Source organism: Maniola hyperantus, chromosome 26 (assembly GCF_902806685.2).
Source record: "Maniola hyperantus chromosome 26, iAphHyp1.2, whole genome shotgun sequence".
Taxonomy (NCBI): domain Eukaryota; kingdom Metazoa; phylum Arthropoda; class Insecta; order Lepidoptera; family Nymphalidae; genus Maniola; species Maniola hyperantus.
In genome coordinates, this window is record NC_048561.1 from 789576 (window position 1) to 808741 (window position 19166).

At 41.6% G+C, this 19166-nt stretch overlaps 1 protein-coding gene across 5 annotated transcripts in view; it reads left to right on the forward strand.

Annotated features, from left to right (window-relative positions):
• Positions 1-6: 6 nt before the first annotated feature.
• The window catches only part of LOC117994052 (transcription elongation regulator 1), a 43373-nt gene continuing 24213 nt past the window's right edge, over positions 7-19166 (forward strand). For 2 of the 5 annotated variants that reach the window (XM_069507433.1, XM_069507436.1), the window contains exons 1-15: positions 7-277; positions 1736-2069; positions 2654-2807; positions 3219-3416; positions 3757-3951; positions 4357-4617; positions 4994-5103; positions 5370-5505; positions 5843-5941; positions 10039-10255; positions 12675-12819; positions 13863-13980; positions 14580-14815; positions 15711-15829; positions 16893-17043. In XM_069507433.1, the coding sequence (XP_069363534.1) occupies positions 87-277; positions 1736-2069; positions 2654-2807; positions 3219-3416; positions 3757-3951; positions 4357-4617; positions 4994-5103; positions 5370-5505; positions 5843-5941; positions 10039-10255; positions 12675-12819; positions 13863-13980; positions 14580-14815; positions 15711-15829; positions 16893-17043 (2664 nt within the window). In that variant the 5' untranslated portion in view covers positions 7-86. The remainder of the gene's footprint in view (positions 278-1735; positions 2070-2653; positions 2808-3218; positions 3417-3756; positions 3952-4356; positions 4618-4993; positions 5104-5369; positions 5506-5842; positions 5942-10038; positions 10256-12674; positions 12820-13862; positions 13981-14579; positions 14816-15710; positions 15830-16892; positions 17044-19166) is intronic. The other 3 variants (XM_069507435.1, XM_069507437.1, XM_069507434.1) reach the window with 2 other exon arrangements.

The following is a 19166-nucleotide window of genomic DNA, read 5'->3' on the forward strand; positions in this document are numbered from 1 at the left end:
AATGAGGTGTAGTGTTCGATAAAACACGTTATTCAGGCATGAGGACATAGTTTTTGTGAATATCATAAGTGATAAATAATAAAAAAATGGAAGACGAATACATGGACGCGCAGGACTCTGGTATGAACGATTCGGCGAATCGCGGTAGTGATGGAAATGATTCTATGAGTGATGCGTCCAAAGATTTCGGTGATCAGTCCGGTTATGATGATAATTATGACGATGATGATGGTGGAAACGGATTCCGAGGCGGCCGCGGTGGACGTGGGAACTTCAGGTACCCAAATAACAATAGATATCTCTATGAATAACTATTCCTGCGTCTAAAAAAATTCATGTGTACAACATTTTTTACCTACCTATTTCGATAAGTTTTGATGGGTTAATAAATTAGCAATCAACCTTGAATAGTTATAAAGTAATCACATAATTACCTGCAGTATTGTTCTTTTCATTATGTACACATTTATGTAAACTTATATTTATCATTTTGCATGTAACTTCATATTGATTTTTTTACTTATTGGATGTTTTGTTTGCTTGATAACGACAATTGTTGCCTTAGATTCAGGCGAGTTGTTATTCTAAGATTCGAACTTACATGAATATTTAACACAATTATTAATTGTTTCACACAACTCAAGAATTTAACACAATTTTAATTATATTTAACACAACTTGAATTGTTTTTTCTTTTCAAATATCAAATTATAGAAAAACTAGCTTGTGCTCGCGACTTCGTCTGCATAGACTACACAAATATTAAACCCCCTTAGAGGTTGAATTTTTCTTAGCAGATGCCTACATCATAATAGCTATCTGCATGCCAAATTTCAGCCCGATCTGTCTAGTAGTTTGAGCTGTGCGTTGATAGATCAGTCAGTCACCTTTTCCTTTTATATATTTCGATAACAACAATGTTTAGGATTGTTGTTATACGACCTCCAACCCGCTGGACTGACAACCTTAAGAAGTTAGCAGGAAGTGGGTGGATGAGGAAGGCGGAGGATCATGTGTGGTGGCGCGCTCTTGGGAAGGCCTATGTCCAGCAGTGGATGCAAACAGGCTGATTGATTGATTGATTGAATGTTTAGGATTGATTGCAATAAAAACCAAATTCTAGTGCTGTAAATTTGCTGCAAAATGCTATGTTTTAAGTAATGCTATCTTCCAAGTATGCAAAGTATAATATTATGTGATGTTAGTTTTGATTGTGGATTTCAGTGTATTAAGAATATCTTGCAATAATTTACATTATGCTAGCTTATGCTCGTGATTTTGTCCACATGGGCTACCAATTTCATACCCCTATTTTACCACTTAAGGGATGAATTTTCAAAAATTCTTTCTTAGTAGCTCATAATAGCTACCTGCATGCAAAATTTCAGCTCCATCCGTCTAGTAGTTTGTGCTGTGCGTTGATCTATCAGTCAGTCAGTCACCTTTTCCTTTTATATATTTAGATGAAAATAATATTTTGAACTAGCTGATCCGCCCCAGCTTCGCTCGGGAGTTTAGAAACTCTCCGTATGAACCATCCTCGTACTTCAAGGAATATTATAAAAAAAGAATTAGCGAAATCGGTTCAGCTGTTCTCGAGATTTGCAATGAGCAACATATTTAGTGATTCATTTTTATAGATTAAGTACCTACATAGTTCAATTTTAATGACAAAGTTTTACGTCAATGGTCGCAGATTCGATTCCCAGGCTTAATATTATGGATTTATCTTTAGCAGGGGACGCGGGCGGGGACCTCCGCCCGGCTGGATGAATGGGCCACCTCCCATGCGATTCCGAGGCCGAGGCTACGGCCCGGGAGGCCCGCCGATGCGAGGTCGCGGTTTCTTCCGTGGCCGCGGCGGCCCCCGGTTCGGGCCCAACAACGGCCCCAGCTTTGATAACAACTGGGGTCCAATGGGCCCCCCACCTCCGGGCATGATGGGTGGACCGCCGCCCTTCGGCCCACCGCCCGGCATGATGCCGCCGGGCGGGCCGATGGGACCCCCACCTAATATGATGGGGCAGCCACCCCCGTTTGGACCTCCAGGCATGCCTCCACCGAATATGGTGAGTTTGATCATCACTTCATCCTCAACGCGACACAACGCGGCCCACAGACCCGCCGCGTTGACCAACAAACACGTAGTTTGTTATATTTATACTCGTCGCGCCATATAGCGCAGCGCATCTAAAGTGTGTTGGGACCTTTAAAGGATGGTCCCAAATTGTCAACACATATTAAAAGTTGATAGTACGTTCACAGCCTATCAGAACTATCATGTAGATTATGCCTCAAAATTAGTGTATGGTAAAATATTGTACTTAATAACTGTCAAAAAAAAATAAAAAACCGTTACACACTCTCCGCTGAAGTACGTTGATTCCTCCTCCGAACCTGTATAAGACTAATAATTTCATTTGATAATGTTTAATAACTTAATTTTTGATCTATATCTCTTAAAATATGTGCACACTATTAATTTAGTTGTATGTTGAGAGTTTTTTATATTGTATACTTCCATCTTTTTTGTACCAACGTTCTTGCAAATAAAAAACAAAAAAAAAAACAAAAAAATTAGAAGATCTGCCTAATCGGGTCTTCGGTGTTAGTTCTAATAACTAACACAGGTGAATGTGATTTGCCCCAACAGCCAGCGCCGGAAGTGTGGGTGGAGACCAAGTCGGACGAGGGCAAGTCGTACTACTACCACTCCAGGACGCGGGAGACGACGTGGACCAGGCCTCAGGAGAGCCCCACCTGCAAGGTCATCACGCAGTCCGAGATGGAGAGCATGGCGGCTACTGGTGAGCAGACTGATCTTCTTTTTAAGTTCCGTACCTCAAAACGAAAAACGGAATCCTTATAGGATCACTTTGTTGTCTGTCTGTCTGTCTGATATCATAGTTTTTGAATTATCCTGCAAAATGTCGAAAAAATACGACTGTAGTACGGAACCCTCATTGCGCGAGCCTGACTCGCACTTGGCCGGTTTTTTAGAGTTCCATACCCCCAAGGTGCCAACGGGACCCTATTACTAAGACGCCGCTGTCCGTCCATCCGTCTGTCTATCAGCGGGCTGTATCTCGTGTACCGTAATAGAGACCTGAAATTTTCACAGAAAAATTTCTTTTTTTATATAATTTTTTTAACCCCTAAAATAAAAAAAAATTTCAACATTTTATCTTTAAACTTTGTTATATTTTATTTTTCCTCAGGTCAAATGCCACCCGGCATGGGAGGCGGTCAGTCCATGTCCATGAACGGGCCGATGGGGGGTCCGCCCATGGGAGGCCCGCCTATGGGCATGATGCCCAACGGCATGATGGGCATGATGCCCCCGGGCGTGGGGCCGCAGGGCCCGGCGCCGGGCTCGGTGCCGCCGTTTATGTCGCAGCCACCACCCTGGGTTAAAGGTAAGTTTCACATTAAAAAATCCATGTAACGGTTAATTAATCACGTGATGTTTTTTCGCATTTTTTAAGCCCAAACCTTCACATTTATATATTACCAGCTTATGCTCGCGACTTTGTCCGCGTGGACTACACGAATTTCATACCCCTAGCACTGAATTTTCAAAAATCCTTTCTTAGCAGATGCCTACGTCATGATAGCTATCTGCATGCCAAATTGCAGCCAGATCGTCCAATAGTTTGAGCTGTGCTGTGATAGATCAGTCAGGCAGTCACCTTTTCCTTTTATATAGTTAGAAGAAGTATAGATTCTGTAGTTACAGTTACTATTATCTTGTTCCAGAACAAATGCAGCAATCAAAGATGCTAGACAAGCAGGATAGCCCTCAAGATGATGACTCTCCGCCCGGAGTGCCGTCCCCTACCTCGCAGCCATCCTCCCAGGCCTCCACGCAGTCATTTGTGCAGTCCCTCCCGCAGCCCAACATGCAAGCCCTGAATCAGGGTCTGCAGCCTCCCGCCATGACACAACCACCAGGTAAGATGAGCACTCGCCGCCGAGGGTGCCGTCCCCACCAGACATAAGAAATAAAAAAATACGCTCACTTCGCTCGCGATCACAGAATTCTAATGAAAGTATTTTATAACCTAAAAAAAATAAAAATCCTGAAGGAACTTGTTGATTTTCCAGGATGTCATTCTCCAGATCTCTTAACTACATTCATGCACAAAAACGTATCAAGCACATTTTCTGATTTATTATTTGCATAGTGAATAATGAAAATTATTATTATTTACTAGATGATGCCCCCGACTTCGTCCGCGTGGATTTAGGTTTATAAAATCCCGTGGGAACTCTTTTATTTTCCGGGATAAAAAGTAGCCGCGCACGAAGTCACGGGCATCAGCTAGTAAAAAAGATTTGTATTCTATCCTTTTTCAGTGTCAATGTCAGGACCTGGCCCAGGAGGCCTCAATGGTCCCCCCGGTATGGGAGGCCCTGTACCCGGTCTCGGCGGCCCCGGGCCCGATCTAGGAGGCCCTCGCCCCGGCATGGGAGCCCCAGGTCTCGGTCTCGGCCCCCCTGGTATGGGAGGCCCCGGTATGGGGATGGGGAACCCGGGAGCTGGTCCTGGTGGTGGTGGTGCATGGGGGCAATGGGGCTGGGCTCCACCAGGCTTGTCTGCTGCTGTGCCTGATGCAGGTTAGTGTAGACTACAGACGGGGCGTGCAGGTCATAGAGGCATAAATGCACTGCTTACCCCAGTTGTAATAGCTCAAGGCATATTTTTCATTTTGACCTGCCAATAAACAGGTTCCAAGCTAACTAGTGCCTACCCTGGCTTCAAACCTGTGCACGCCAATGACTACAGAAGATAATGGGCAGGTTTATAGTTTGAAAAGCCCATAGACATTGGGGTCCTAATTTACTGGAATGGCGACCTCGCACCGGAAAACCAAAATAACTGCCAGGAGAATTTAAAAAAAAATTAAGTGTTCTTGTACAGATAGTACGGAACCCATAAAAAATTGGTCGTATGTGATTCCGATTCGACCGATTTTTTTAAATTACTGTCCAGGTGCGGCCAACCAGATGCCGCCGCCGCAGCTGGGCGCGCCGCGCGCCGCCAGCGAAGCGCCCCCCGCCGACCAGGCCGCCGCCCCGCAGCAGCCCAAGAAGGAGGAAACCGTGAGTTGCGTAAACTATCTATTAGAGCTTCGTAAGGGCGGTGGCTTGAAATGCTTTCCATGGATTGGTAGACTTCACACACCTTTGAGAATATTATGGAGAAGTCTACCAATCCGCAGACGGCCAGAGTGGTAGACTATGGCCAAAACCCTTCTCACTCTGAGAGGAGACCCGCGCTCTGTAGTGAGCCGGTGATGGGATGATCATGATGATGACTGTGTTGGGTCTCAAATAATATGTTATTTAAATGCATATTTCGTCAACAGATAATACCGCCGGAGTTGTCCGCCAAAGCAGCGGAGTGGACGACGCACCGCGCGCCGGACGGCCGCCCCTACTACTACCACGCGGCAAGCAGGCAGAGCGTGTGGGAGAAACCTGCCCCCCTCAAGGAGCTGGAAGGTAAATAGCTATCATAGCAGGTCACCAAATCGGTTAAACTGTTGGGCCGTGAAAAGCGATCAGGCAGACAGACAGATTTCAAATTTCTAATTTTAACTACACAAATTTCAAACCGCTATTTCACCCCCTTAGGGGTTGAATTTTCAAAAATCCTTTCTTAGCGAATGCCTACGTCATAATAGCTATCTGCATGCCAAATTTCAGCCCGATCCGTCCAGTAGTTTGAGCTGTGCGTTGATAGATCAGTCAGTTAGTCACCTTTACATTTTATATATTTAGATGAATGTTATCAATTCCCAGTAGTGGGGCTGTGGATAGATCAAATGAATGAGTATAGAATACATTGTTTCAGACCTGCAGGCCAAGATCGCGGCGGAGAAGGGCGAAGCCCCCGATAACAAGAACAAAATGGATATCGACGATAGCAAAATTGAAGGTAATAATTAGGCCGCGCACATTATTAACAGATAGATCTCAGGAAAGTCCAAAAGTCATTTGTGGGTATTGGTATTACCTTTTATAATAAAATCCCGCAAACTATTTCGGACTTACCTTTGCACAAGTTTAAAAAATCTATTAAAAATATGCTCCTGAAAAAAGCATATTACACAATTGAAGATTATCTAAATGATAAAAGAGCGTGGATTTGAGCTGCAGCTCGTTCCAGCAACGCACAACACTGCAAATACTATTTTATACATGGCATAATCTTGTACCTATATCAAATATTTGAAAAGAGCAACCGCCGAGTTTCTCGCTGGTTCTTCTCGGCAGGAAAGGCATTCCGAACCAGTGGTAGATGCATCCGACTATTCGTAAGTACTTGTAAAAGTTTATACAAAATAAAAAAAGATTTTTATTTATTATTTATTTATTAGATAAGTACAAAAAATAATTCCGTGGCGCCACCCGAATCAGGGTTCCTACTGAAAACCAGCGCTGTATGTTTTTGTACTTGTAATAATAATAATAATAATAATAATAATGACACAGTCACACACGGGCACAGTCGAGGGTGTTTTTGGTGGACATCACCATTCCGTATGACGAGAACCTCGTGAGAGCTGAGACGGAGAAAAAGCGCAAGTATCTCGATCTGGCTCACGAGGTTTCCGACATGTGGCATGTGGAGTCCACTGAAATCATCCCAATCGTCATATCTGCGAATGGGTTGATCCCAGTCAGCCTCGCTCAACATCTGAGGCGACTGGGGTTCCGTGGCAGTTCGCTCGCAGCCAGGATGCAAAAAGCGGTCTTGCTGGACTCGGCTAGGATAGTCCGCCGATTTCTTCACCTGTCGCCCTGACCCCCGGCCGTTTGGTCTCCCCTGCCGGGGTGTAACCCTCCGCCCGGTACAAATATGTATGTATGTAATGTTTATGTAGGTTTATTTATTTTTATGTATGTAAGTATATTATAAACTTTTTTGGCTTTTATATGTATCTATTTTGTACACGGGCGTGAGAGCAAATGATATATAATAATAATGATCTTTATTTCAAGCAAAATGTACCCATATTATTACAGAAGTTAATAAAAATTATAAATAAAATAAAATGAAAATATTAAAATCTAAAATAAAATAATAACAAAAATAAGTACAATAATGTATATTGTATAGTATTTCTATCATTATTATTATTATTTACGATTCGCACTGCAACTCGCACTTGTGCAAGACATTTGGCATTTATGCTGAGTGGGGACCTTTTTTTTCGGGTTGTGCCACACACAGTGGCGTGCAGCTCATAGAGGCATAAACGCACTGCTTACCCTCATTATAATAAGTCTATGCTTATTTTTCATTTTAACCTGCCGTAAAATAAGTTCATACCTAAATGCATACCCTGGCTTGAACTCCTGTGCACGCCACTGGCCACACATGACATACTTTGTTCGGGCGCTTCTTCTACTTGAGGTCTTTTGACTTTACTACTCAAGTATTCCTTGAGTGGAGACCGCGTTTAAGCAAGCGTAGTGTGGGACGCCCTCCAGCACGATGGACCGACGATATAAAAAGGCTGGCGGGAAGTGGCTGGATGAGGAAGGCTGAGGACCGGGTGTGGTGGCGCTCTTTAGGGAAGGCCTATGTCCAACAGTGGACTTCCACAGGCTGATGATGATGATGACTCAAGTATTAGAGGCGACGGGATAACCTAACTGGTAATGTGTGGTACGGCTTTAAAAAATAAACGGTTTTCTTTCTTTCTTTCACACATAGAAAAACCCACACACACATACACACACTCACTCTTATCTATAATTTTAGTATAATATTAGGTATAATATATTTGGTCCTTAGTTTTAAAAAACTTATACCTAACTTCTGCGATACAGGATTTTCCTAGTGCAGAGGAAACTCGTTCTGGTGTTCATCGAAGACCGCCTAATTACTCAATAAAATATATATTTACGTAAATCATTTCATTCTTCATTCTTCATTCTTCATTCTGGGCTGGTTTCCGCACTTAAACGTTTCCGTCTGTTGTGCGTGCATCGCCCCTCCCCGCCGAAGTCTTCACTCCAGCCATCCAAGCTCGGTCCAGAAGCCGAGTAGACCACCCAGGTTGCCGAGGGTAACTAAAATATTCGCACTTCTTCTTCTTCTTCGCTCTGGGCTGGTTTCCGCACTTAAACGTTTCCGTCTGTTGTGCGTGCATCGCCCCTCCCCGCCGAAGTCTTCACTCCAGCCATCCAAGCTCGGTCCAGAAGCCGAGTAGACCACCCAGGTTGCCGAGGGTAACTAAAATATTCGCACTTCTTCTTCTTCTTCGCTCTGGGCTGGTTTCCGCACTTAAACGTTTCCGTCTGTTGTGCGTGCATCGCCCCTCCCCGCTGAAGTCTTCACTCCAGCCATCCAAGCTCACTCCAGAAGCCAAGTAGACCGCCCAGGTTGCCGAGGGTAACTAAAATATTCGCACTTCTTCTTCTTCTTCGCTCTGGGCTGGTTTCCGCACTTAAACGTTTCCGTCTGTTGTGCGTGCATCGCCCCTCCCCGCTGAAGTCTTCACTCCAGCCATCCAAGCTCACTCCAGAAGCCGAGTAGACCGCCCAGGTTGCCGAGGGCTTCATGGAATGAGGTTGGGGAACCTAAATGGCGTTCGCGTTGATCTGCTACGCCCGTGCACTCTAAGAGCACGTGCGTCGGTGTTTCATCGACCTCCTACAGGCCCTGCACAGAGGACTGTCTGCCTCTGGACCGTGGGCTATGCCCTGTTATGAGTCCCACCACCTTCATAAGTTTACCTTGTAACCTATGTATGTTTTTGATCAATTAAAAAAAAAAAAAAAAATTATTAAAAAAAAAAATTACCTCTGTCCAGGCGGAGTAGTTTGTTAGTTTACGTCAATCATTTCGCAAAAACCCTTTTTTAAAGTACTTTTGTATTTGTATTTATTTCGATTTAGACTCATTACAAGCGCTTACGAAAGTCAGATCGGCATAGAACAATACAATAATAACACTATTATACACTAAACACTATTATACGAGTATTAATGTTAGCTACCTAATCTAGGTACTCATTTTATTTTAGTAATAAATCCTCGACTCTAAATTCCAACTGAATCGGTCCAATAGTTTTTGCGTGAAAGACTAACAAACTCACACACACATACACACATACATACAAACTTTTGCCTAAAATAGTTTTTTTTTTTTTTTTTTTAATTCTCTTTTAAAGAGCTGAGTCACTAATGTGACTATGTGGCTCTCGTAAGTTTACAAAAAAATCAGACACTTAAATCTAGATCTAAATACTACTTATTTACTAATTATTTCTACGACTTATGTTGTTACGGACCATCTTATACATACTTTTTGCAGCTTCGGACGTCGGGTTTGCCAAAATAATATTAACATTTCCCAGCGTCCTGTCCAGCACATCACTTCGGACACATTCTAAAATAGTTTTTTGTCGTTAAGTACTGACACCAGTACTTTACTACCATTACAATCTAGCCTATGAGAGAGGCTAATAAGCAATGTGGCTAATTCCGTTGTACACATTGGCCCCGATTCTCTAGTCTCTCTCTAAACTAAATTTAGAGTATCTGCATCCTTTTCTTTTAACTAATGCTAAAAAAGGAACGGAACATGACTTTCACATTTAAAGACTCTAAATTTTAGTGCACAATAGAAATTTAAACAGTAGGTTCGCGACTGCGTGCTAAAATCACGGGTTTTACCATCTAAAAATTAAATTTAGAACTGTCAAACTGTGTCTGTCCTTTTCATATTACATTAGTAAGAAGAGCATGCGAATACTCTAAAATTAGCTTGTGCTCAGAATCGGTGCCAATGTCTAAACTAAACTAAAATGGCACGTCTAAATCTATTGCTATCGCTTTCATAATGTTGCTTGCGGAAAAGGATAGCACTAGATTTAGACCTGTTAATTTAGTTTATATTATAGATTGTGTACAAGAGAATCTGCCTCATTATTAGTGTAATTAGAGTGATAATGTGGAGTGTGGATTTAATTTGAACTAAATAGTTTGCATTTGATTTTTACGATTAGCTTGTTCTTCCAGTAATAGACGTAGAAGCGCACGCGGAAGCGGCGGCGGCGGCGGAGGCGGAGCGGGAGCGAGAGCGGGAGCGACTCGAGCGCGAGCAGGCCGAGCGCGAGCGGTTGGAGAAGGAGAAGGCCGAGAGGGAGAAGGCGGAACGAGAGAAGGCTGAGAAAGAAAAGGCAAAGACTGACAAGAGCAGGCCCGTGTCCAGCACGCCTATATCCGGGACCCCCTGGTGAGTAAAACCAGTAAAACCCCCTCAAAAGGAAAAAGGAACCCTCATCGGAGTACTTCGTTGTCTGTTTTATAGCACACTAGCGACCCGCCCCGGCTTCGCACGGGGTGCAATGTTGTCTAATGTGTGGACTGTGGACTAATGTTGTCAGTGTGGTTATTTTGTTATATTTCCAAACAATAAGACAGCGTTTTCGATAAAAGCTCTCAGTCAGCTTAATTTCTTCCGAAATCTTGAACAATAAATTATCGTCATATCTCAACAAATTAGGACAAAACAATATTAAACTACACCTATAAACCTTCCTCTTGAATCACTCTATCTATTGGTGAAAACCGCATTAAAATCCGTTGCGTAGTTTAAAAGATCTACGCGTTCATACATACATACATAAAAACAGACAGCGGGAAGCGACTTTATTTTATACTAGGGAATAATCCGAAATCTGTGAATTTGTGGTTACATCACAAAAATATATTAAAATGTGTTAACGTTTACTAAATCACATGTAGATGGCGCAGTCCGTCATTAACTTGCAGTATACATACAGTACGCGGCAGAAAGTATGGAATTTAGAATGATATTTCGGCTTTGTTGATCGTTGTCTCTGTCACTCATACCTATATGACGTTTAGTCGGTCTCAACGACTGAGATAATGCTCAACAAATTTGCTATCTCCTTCCTTCTAAAGATCGATGTACATTACTTTCTGCCGCGGACTGTAAAAGTGTTAAGTACGATGGTACGGAACCTTTCTTATTGCGAATCCGAATAAAATGTTACAACCTAAATATATAAAAGGAACAAGTGAATGACTGACTGACTGACTAATCTATCAACACACATCTCAAACTACTGGACGGATCAGGCTGAAGTTTACCATGCAGATAGGTGGTATTATGATGAAAGCTTCCGTTAAGGATTTTTAAAATTCAACCCCTCTATTCCTCTCTTATTTACTGTTGTATATTTATTTATATATATACATACGTATATTATGTGTATTTACTTTATTTAATTAGTACACCCCTTCCGCTTTCTTTAATTTTTATAATATCCTCTACCCTAAGGTTGCGTGGAAGAGATCGCTATTTTAGCGATAAGGGCGCCTATTGTACATGCTATCTTTGTTATATGTCTATTGTTTTTGTTTTGGTGTACATTACTTTATCCCTAGGGGGGTGAAATAGGGGGTTGAAATTTCTCGGCTTCGGCCGTGGCTAGTTACCACCCTACCGGCAAAGCCGTGCCGTCAAGCGATTGACCGTTCCGGTATGATGCCGTGTAGAAACCAAAGGGGTATGGGTTTAATAAAAACTGCCATACCCCTTCCTGGTTACCCCGCTATCATCTTAGACTGCATCATCACTTACCATCAGGTGAGATTGCAGTCAAGGGCTAACTTGTATCTGAATAAAATTACAAAAAAAATAAAAACCGACTTCGATACACAAACACTAAAAATTGAAAAATAATTTAATTTATTACCGAATATATTATGTATACAAGAGTTAATATAGATCCATAATAATACTTTTTGGTGCCGGTGCCAATTAGCTTTAGCTGCGCGAATCGTCTAGCCTTCATATTTTTATGAGACTCCACAATGGTGTAGCTGAAGGGTTGATGTAATGAAGAACCAGCTACATATAGTGATGTTTATTTTACACTTTACAATTGATATGTTATGTACAATACAGACGGGCTCGCGAGCTTTATATAATACAATGGTAGAAGATGTTGACGTGACGAGCGGATGATAGGGAATGTGGAATCTTGTAACGTGCGTGACCAGGAGGATTCCCCACTGCATTCCAAATTTGAATATTGTTGTGGCAGCTGCGAAGTTTTCTTAATAGCTGCCAGCCAAGTAACGGTAGAGGTTGCACCTCTACAATGGCGCCTCATTGGCACCGACCCCAAAAAATATTATTATGGAACTATATTAACTCTTGTATACATAATATATTCGGTAATAAATTAAATTATTTTTCAATTTTTAGTGTTTGTGTAACGAAGTCGGTTTTAATTTTTTTGTAAAAAAAATTTATTTCACAATTTTTAGTGGCCCCATGGAATTATGCTATGACTGGTTAAAAATCTACTGTTTACTAAGCTATTACACTGATCGCGAGCAATTCACTCTTATCCGTTGAGGAGTTCCAGTATCTATCTTCGAAGATGTTCATCAGATCTTCACCAAATTTAAATGGGACCAACTTTGAAGTATACCCTTTCAAACAAAAAAAGAATTTTCAAAATCGGTCCAGGCGTCTTCGAGTAATCGGGGAACATACATAAAAAAAAAAAAAAAAGATTCCGACGAATTGAGAACCTCCTCCTTTTTTTGAAGTCGGTTAAAAAAAAAAACAGTCCACGTGGACTATGCAATGGACCTGAATGTTGCTGTGTTCCCAGGTGCGTGGTGTGGACGGGCGACGGACGCGTGTTCTTCTACAACCCCACGGCGCGGCTGTCCGTGTGGGAGAGACCCGCGCAGCTCGCCGGCCGCGCGGATGTGGACCAGGCAGTATCGCAACCGCCGCACAGCAAAGACGCCACGGTAAGCCTCTTTTTAGGTTTCCGTACCTCAAAAGGAAAAACGGAACCCTTATAGGATCGCTTTGTTGTCTGTCAAGAAACCTACAGGGTACTTCCCGTTGACCTAGAATCATGAAATTTGGCAGGTATTGTGACGGGGTAGGCCGTCACAGGTAGTGAGGAGAGTGAAGAAAAGACCAGGGTCGTGAATCAATTGCCTTTAATCAATTCCTCCACCGCACTACACCGCAGAATTGAGCTAGTAAACGAGTGACTGGCCTGACGCGCGTAGCTAGGGTCCTTCCGGCACGCTCAGGTCCAGGCACGGAGGTCCTCAGGGTAGGAGGGTCACGGCAGCAGGCACGCACACCACACCAGAAGCAGGAATCCGGAAGCTCCGACGGAGACGCCCTCGCGGACTCCGGTTCCGGGGTACTTCTGGTGAACTTCAGTCCGTGGAAATTCCTATCCGTGAACCTGGAACCCCAGAGCGTTGGCGTCAGGATAGCCCAACGATCTCGTGCGCAATAGCTCTGCAGCCTGGCGACTCCAGCACTACAGCGCACTGAGAACAGCTTATAGTGATAGGAAAGTTGGAACTCACCCTTTACGGGTTCCGATAGGAGCACAACAAAAAAAGAACTTTAAGTAGGTAACTTCGAAAAGATCGCCCGCAGCACGCTATGAGTACACGCACCGCTGGCCGCAGTCCAGTAGTTTTTGCGTGATTGAGTAACAAACATCCAAACATCCACACTTTCACATCCATAATAATATTATAAATGCGAAAGTGTGTCTGTCTGCCTGCTAGCTTTTCACGGCCTAACCGTTCAACCGATTTAGATGAAATTTGGTACAGAGTTACCTTACATCCCGGGGAAGGACATAGGCTACTTTTTATCCCGGAAAATTAAAGAGTTCTCATGGGATTTTTAAAAACCTAAATCCACGCAGACGAAGTCGCGGGCATCATCTAGTTTGTAATATTACTAGCTTATGTGTTGTCGTATAAGTTGTGTGGGAGTGTTTGTCCAGCGGTGGGCTGATCATGGAGTCTGTTCCCAGCGCAAGGAGCCGGCAGCGGTGCCCGCGAAGAGCGCCAACGGGGAGCTGAAGCGCAACGCGGACTCCGAGTCGTCCGACTCGGAGCCCGAGCCCGCCAAGAAGCCCAAGCCGGAGGAGCGTAAGTGTCGTCATCATCATCATCACCATCGTTAAGCGATACACGTCCACAGACATAAATTGTAAATTTATCCCGGGGAACTCTTTGATTTCCCGGGATAAAAAGTAGCCTATGTCACTCTCCAGGTCTTAACTATACCCGTGCAAAAAATCACGTTGATCCGTTGCTCTGTTGCGACGTGATTGAAGGACAAACCAACAAACAAATAAACCAACAAATAAACACACTAAAACTAAAGTTCCGAACGCGGCCCGCAACAAACTCATGTCTATGTTATAATATTGCTATAATATTGCTATATTACACTAAGCCTGTAGGATAATTAGAATTTAGATAGATGGTATGGTACTAATATATTCTTTATTTATATTTTATACATGTAACTTTATATTTTATTCTACATTTATATATTTTTATACATGTAAGTATATTAATTAATAATAATAACTATGTGGTTGACGTAGTGGGTAGCACGTATATTAATACTATGTTATATTATTACTGTTTTTTATCCAAGCACTGCGTGCTACTGTTTGTTGATCCGAATAAATAAAAATAAAAATAAAAAATAAAAATGTTTAAACACTGTATTGTTGCAGCCGTGACGCGTAAGAAGGCCGCGCAGGCGATCGACATCGGCAAGGAGGCTGCCATGGAGGCGGAGTCGCGTGCCGCACGTGAGCGTGCCGTCGTGCCGTTCGAGCAGCGCGTCAGAGCCTTCCTCGAGATGCTGCACGAGTCCGACGTCAGCGCCTTCTCGCCCTGGGAGAAGGAGCTGCACAAGATCGTCTTCGACAGCCGCTATCTGCTGCTGGACTCCAAGGAGCGCAAGCAGGTGTGTATACAGGGTGTAAGCAGAACGCTAGCAAAAACTTAGCGTTTTTTAGGGTTCCGTACCTCGAAGAGGAAAAACGGAACCCTTATAGGATCACTTTGTTGTCTGTCTGTCTGTCTGTCTGTCTAGAAGTAAATTTTCTTCCAAATACATTTCACTTGAAATGAAAAATTTCATTTTTTGCATTTATTTTAAATAATTTTAATTTTTTTTAATTTGAAATAAAAAATAACCATTTTTAGGGGTTCCGTAGCTCAATAGGAAAAACGGAACCCTTATAGGATCACTTGTCGTCTGTCTGTCTGTCTGTCTGTTTGTCAAGAAACCTACAGGGTACTTCCCGATGACCTAGAATCATGAAATTTGGCAGATAGGTAGATCTTATAGCTGACATTCGGGGAAAAATCTAAAAACCGTGAATTTGTGGTTACATCACACAAAAAAAAATTGTGATCATGAACTAATTTTCGATTTCAAAGTATTTTTATATATCATAGTTTTTGAATTATCCTGTAAAATGTCGAAAAAATACGACTGTAGTACGGAACCCTCATTGCGCGAGCCTGGCACGCACTTGGCCGGTTTTTTTAATAGAGAAAGCGAGCAAACGAGCAGGTGGGTCACCTGACGTTAAGTGATTACCGCCGCCCATGAACATTTGCAGCACCAGAGGAACCGCCGATGCGTTTTACTATTGGCTACAATGCATTGTTGCAACAAGAATATCACAAATTCAGCCAATCACAACAATTGAGATTGTAATAATGATTGATGCAGGTTTTACGAAATCGACCTACTGACTGACGTTAGAGGTCAACGAACGTTGTGTAAGTAGGCCATTGAAATGATTTTTTTTTTGGCTATGGTGTATGAATGGAATGTTATCGGTGTGCAGGTGTTCGACAAGTACGTCCGCGAGCGCGCTGAGGAGGAGCGGAAGGAGAAGAAGAACAGAATCCAGCTGAAGAAGCAGGCCTTCAGGACGCTCATGGAGGAGGCCAAACTGCATTCCAAGTTAGTTCATCATCATCATCATGATCAACCCATCGCCGGCTCACTAGAGAGCACGGGTCTCCTCTCAGAGTGAGAAGGGTTTGGCCATAGTCTACCACGCTGGCCATGTGCGGATTGTAGACCTCACACACCTTTGAGAACATTATGGAGAACTCTCAGGCATCCAGGTTTCCTCACGATGTTTTCCTTCACCGTTAAAGCAAGTGATATTTAATTACTTAAAACGCACATAACTCCGAAAAGTTAGAGGTGCGTGCCCGGGATCGAACTCCCGACCTCCGATAAGAAGACGGACGTCTTAACCAGTAGGCTATCACAGCTTCCAAGTTAGTTACTATTTCATTACTAATTAGTTGATGCCCGCGACTTTGTCCGCGTGGATTTAGGTTTTTAAAAATCCCGTGGGAACTCTTTTGATTTTCCGGGATAATAAGTAGCCTATGTCACTCTCTACGTCTTTAACTGTATCCATGCAAAAAATCACGTCGATCCGTCGCTCCGTTGCGACGTGATTGAAGGACAAACAAACACACTTTCACATTTATAATATGGGTAGTGATTACAGTACGCGACAGAAAATAATGTACATCGACCTTTAGAAGGAGATTTCATCATCAACCGATAGACGTCCACTGCTGAACATAGGTCTCTTGTAGGGACTTCCACACGCCACGGTCTTGCGCCGCCGCCATCCAGCGGCTCCCGCAGACTCGTCTGATGTCGTCTGTCCACCTAGTGGGGGGTCTTCCGACACTGCGTCTTCCGGTGCGAGGTCGCCATTCCAGCACCTTGGGACCCCAACGTGTATCGGTTGTACGAACTATGTGCCCTGCCCATTGCCACTTCAGCTTCGCATCCCGTTGAGCTATGTCGGTTACTCTAGTTCTCCTACGGATCTCCTCATTTCCTCATTGATCACGTAGAGAAACTACGCACATAGCTCTCTCCATCGCCTGCTAAGTGACTCTGAGCTTTCCTATGAGGCCCATAGTATATAATAAATTACATAGTAAATTCAATAAGTACTTGGTAACCTAAAGAATTATTTGATACTCTTCTCCAGATCGTCATTCACTGACTTCTCGAGCAAGTTCGGTCGCGACGAGCGCTTCAAGAACATTGAGAAGATGCGTGACAGAGAAACCTACTTCAACGAGTACATCGTGGAAGTGAGGAAGAAGGAGAAAGAAGAGAAGGACAAGAAGAGGGAACAGGTGAGTGCGACGGTGATGCTTAGTTCGCGTGTACAACTCGTTAAATGTGTAATTTAGTTTCAGTGTACCTTTGAGATGAACTGTACCTTTTTGTGGAATTTATCTATGAAGCAGTGGTACTGATTCTGAGCGCAACTAAATTTTAGAGTATTCACATCTGTTTTCCTATCAATGTAATTAGAAAAAGACACAAACCTTATTTAATTTAGACCTATCAAACTTCGTGACTTTGGCTGCCAGTCGTGAGCCTATTATATAAATTTGTGGAGTGCACTGAAATATACAGTCTTTAAATTTAAAATTCATTTTCTGCCCTTTTTTAGCAATATTAAAAAGAGAAAGATGCAGATACTCTAAATTTTAGCTTTGAGAAAAACTAGAGCATCGATGCGTTTACCTTTGATTGAATGGGAGTCAGTTACTTTGTAACTTGAGATAACCTGTACCTGTTAAAATCTGAGCCAGCAATTTACCTTAAACCTTGGATACCTGAGCAAAATAAATAAATGATTATGATTATGATAAATCTAAAAGGTACTTTAGAGTACCATTAGAGAAGGTTGTTTATAAGACGGCGTTAAATATGAGATTTTGGCACTTTTAATTAAATTTTTAGATTACTTGTACCCTGAGTAATACATCACACAAGACCTTGATGAGTTTTTAGGTACAACACATCTTAGAGGACACCTTACCTCTAAGGTACCTTGAGTGGTTACAGTGAAAGCATCAATCTTGAAATGAATGAAATTAGATACGGTGTATGTTAATGATGACTTGTACCTTTAGTAAAAATGTCTAAGTCATGTATTTTATGAGTGTGTTTTAGTTACAATATACTTTAGTATATGTCAGTACTATAAGAAAAAATTCTAAATGAAATCGCGCCTAAAAGTTATAGTTATTTGTATGATTAATGATTTTATGATTGATGATAATTACGATGAAGTTCTACATAAATAATTTAGTCAAGTTATTTCAGGCAAAGATAGTCTTTTAGATAGCCTGTACCGTTCAATTTGATTGAGTTTTGCTAGTCACATTGTCTATAAGATGACATGCTGTACCTTTAAGTGTAATTTTTCTGTGACAAAATTCAATGTGTACCTTTAAGATGAACTGTACCTTTGAGATGAACTGTAACTTTAATGAATTTTTTTAATGCCTTTAATATAGTTTCGTAGAAAAATTGACGAGTCCAGCATATTATCATTCATAAAATGCAAAAATTTATTAAATGTTGAATGGATGTCTTTTGAATTTAAATTAATTTGTGGGTCCAATAAATATAATCTTTGACTACTGAACTGATTTTAGTAAATTAACTAGCTAGGTTTAGACAAAATAAAACGATGCAAGCGAATTATTTCAACAGGCACTGTAAGAAAAAATATGTAAATAATTTTGAACGCTTGCTTAGTATTCCCAAAACATTTTTTTTTAAATGTCTGACTTTCCAAAAATATTTTAATAGATTATTAAAAAACCTAGTGAATTTTTCGTGCTGTCTTTTTTAATATTATTGTTATTTCTTCCTTACAGTTACCACTTTGACTTACAGGTTCGACTCCTGGATTTGATGATTTTATTTTAATTTAAAAAAAACTAAAATTACAGCGGGTTCGATTCCCGAAGCTTGCGATTTCACAGCAGTGCGAATTTTAATGTACTTATTTTGATTACTTTTTGAAGTGATTTAATAATGAATTCTTAATATCTGACCATTTTTTCGTATTATATTTTTGGTATATCTTGATTAAGTCGTATTAGAACTATAAGTAAAAATTATTTTTTTGGCTTTTTTGAAATGACGAAAAATTATACCAATAATATAATATTTTGTTTATAGTATTATGTGTTTTGAAAAGAAAAAACCTAAGGTTTTAGACCAAATAAATAGATTTTTTTAAAAAATAAACACTTTTTTAAAATCTTTTTTTTTTCAAAATGCAAATTACTATTGTCCAGTATTGTGATTAGCTGATTTTTTCCCCTCTTTCTATCAAGCGATAGTGTTTAATGATTATGCCGTTTGAGAAATATCACCTTATTGAGTATTTTTTTTTGAAAAAGTGAAAAAATAAATTTTACTCAATTTTTTCAAACTTTACGGCTAGGCAAAA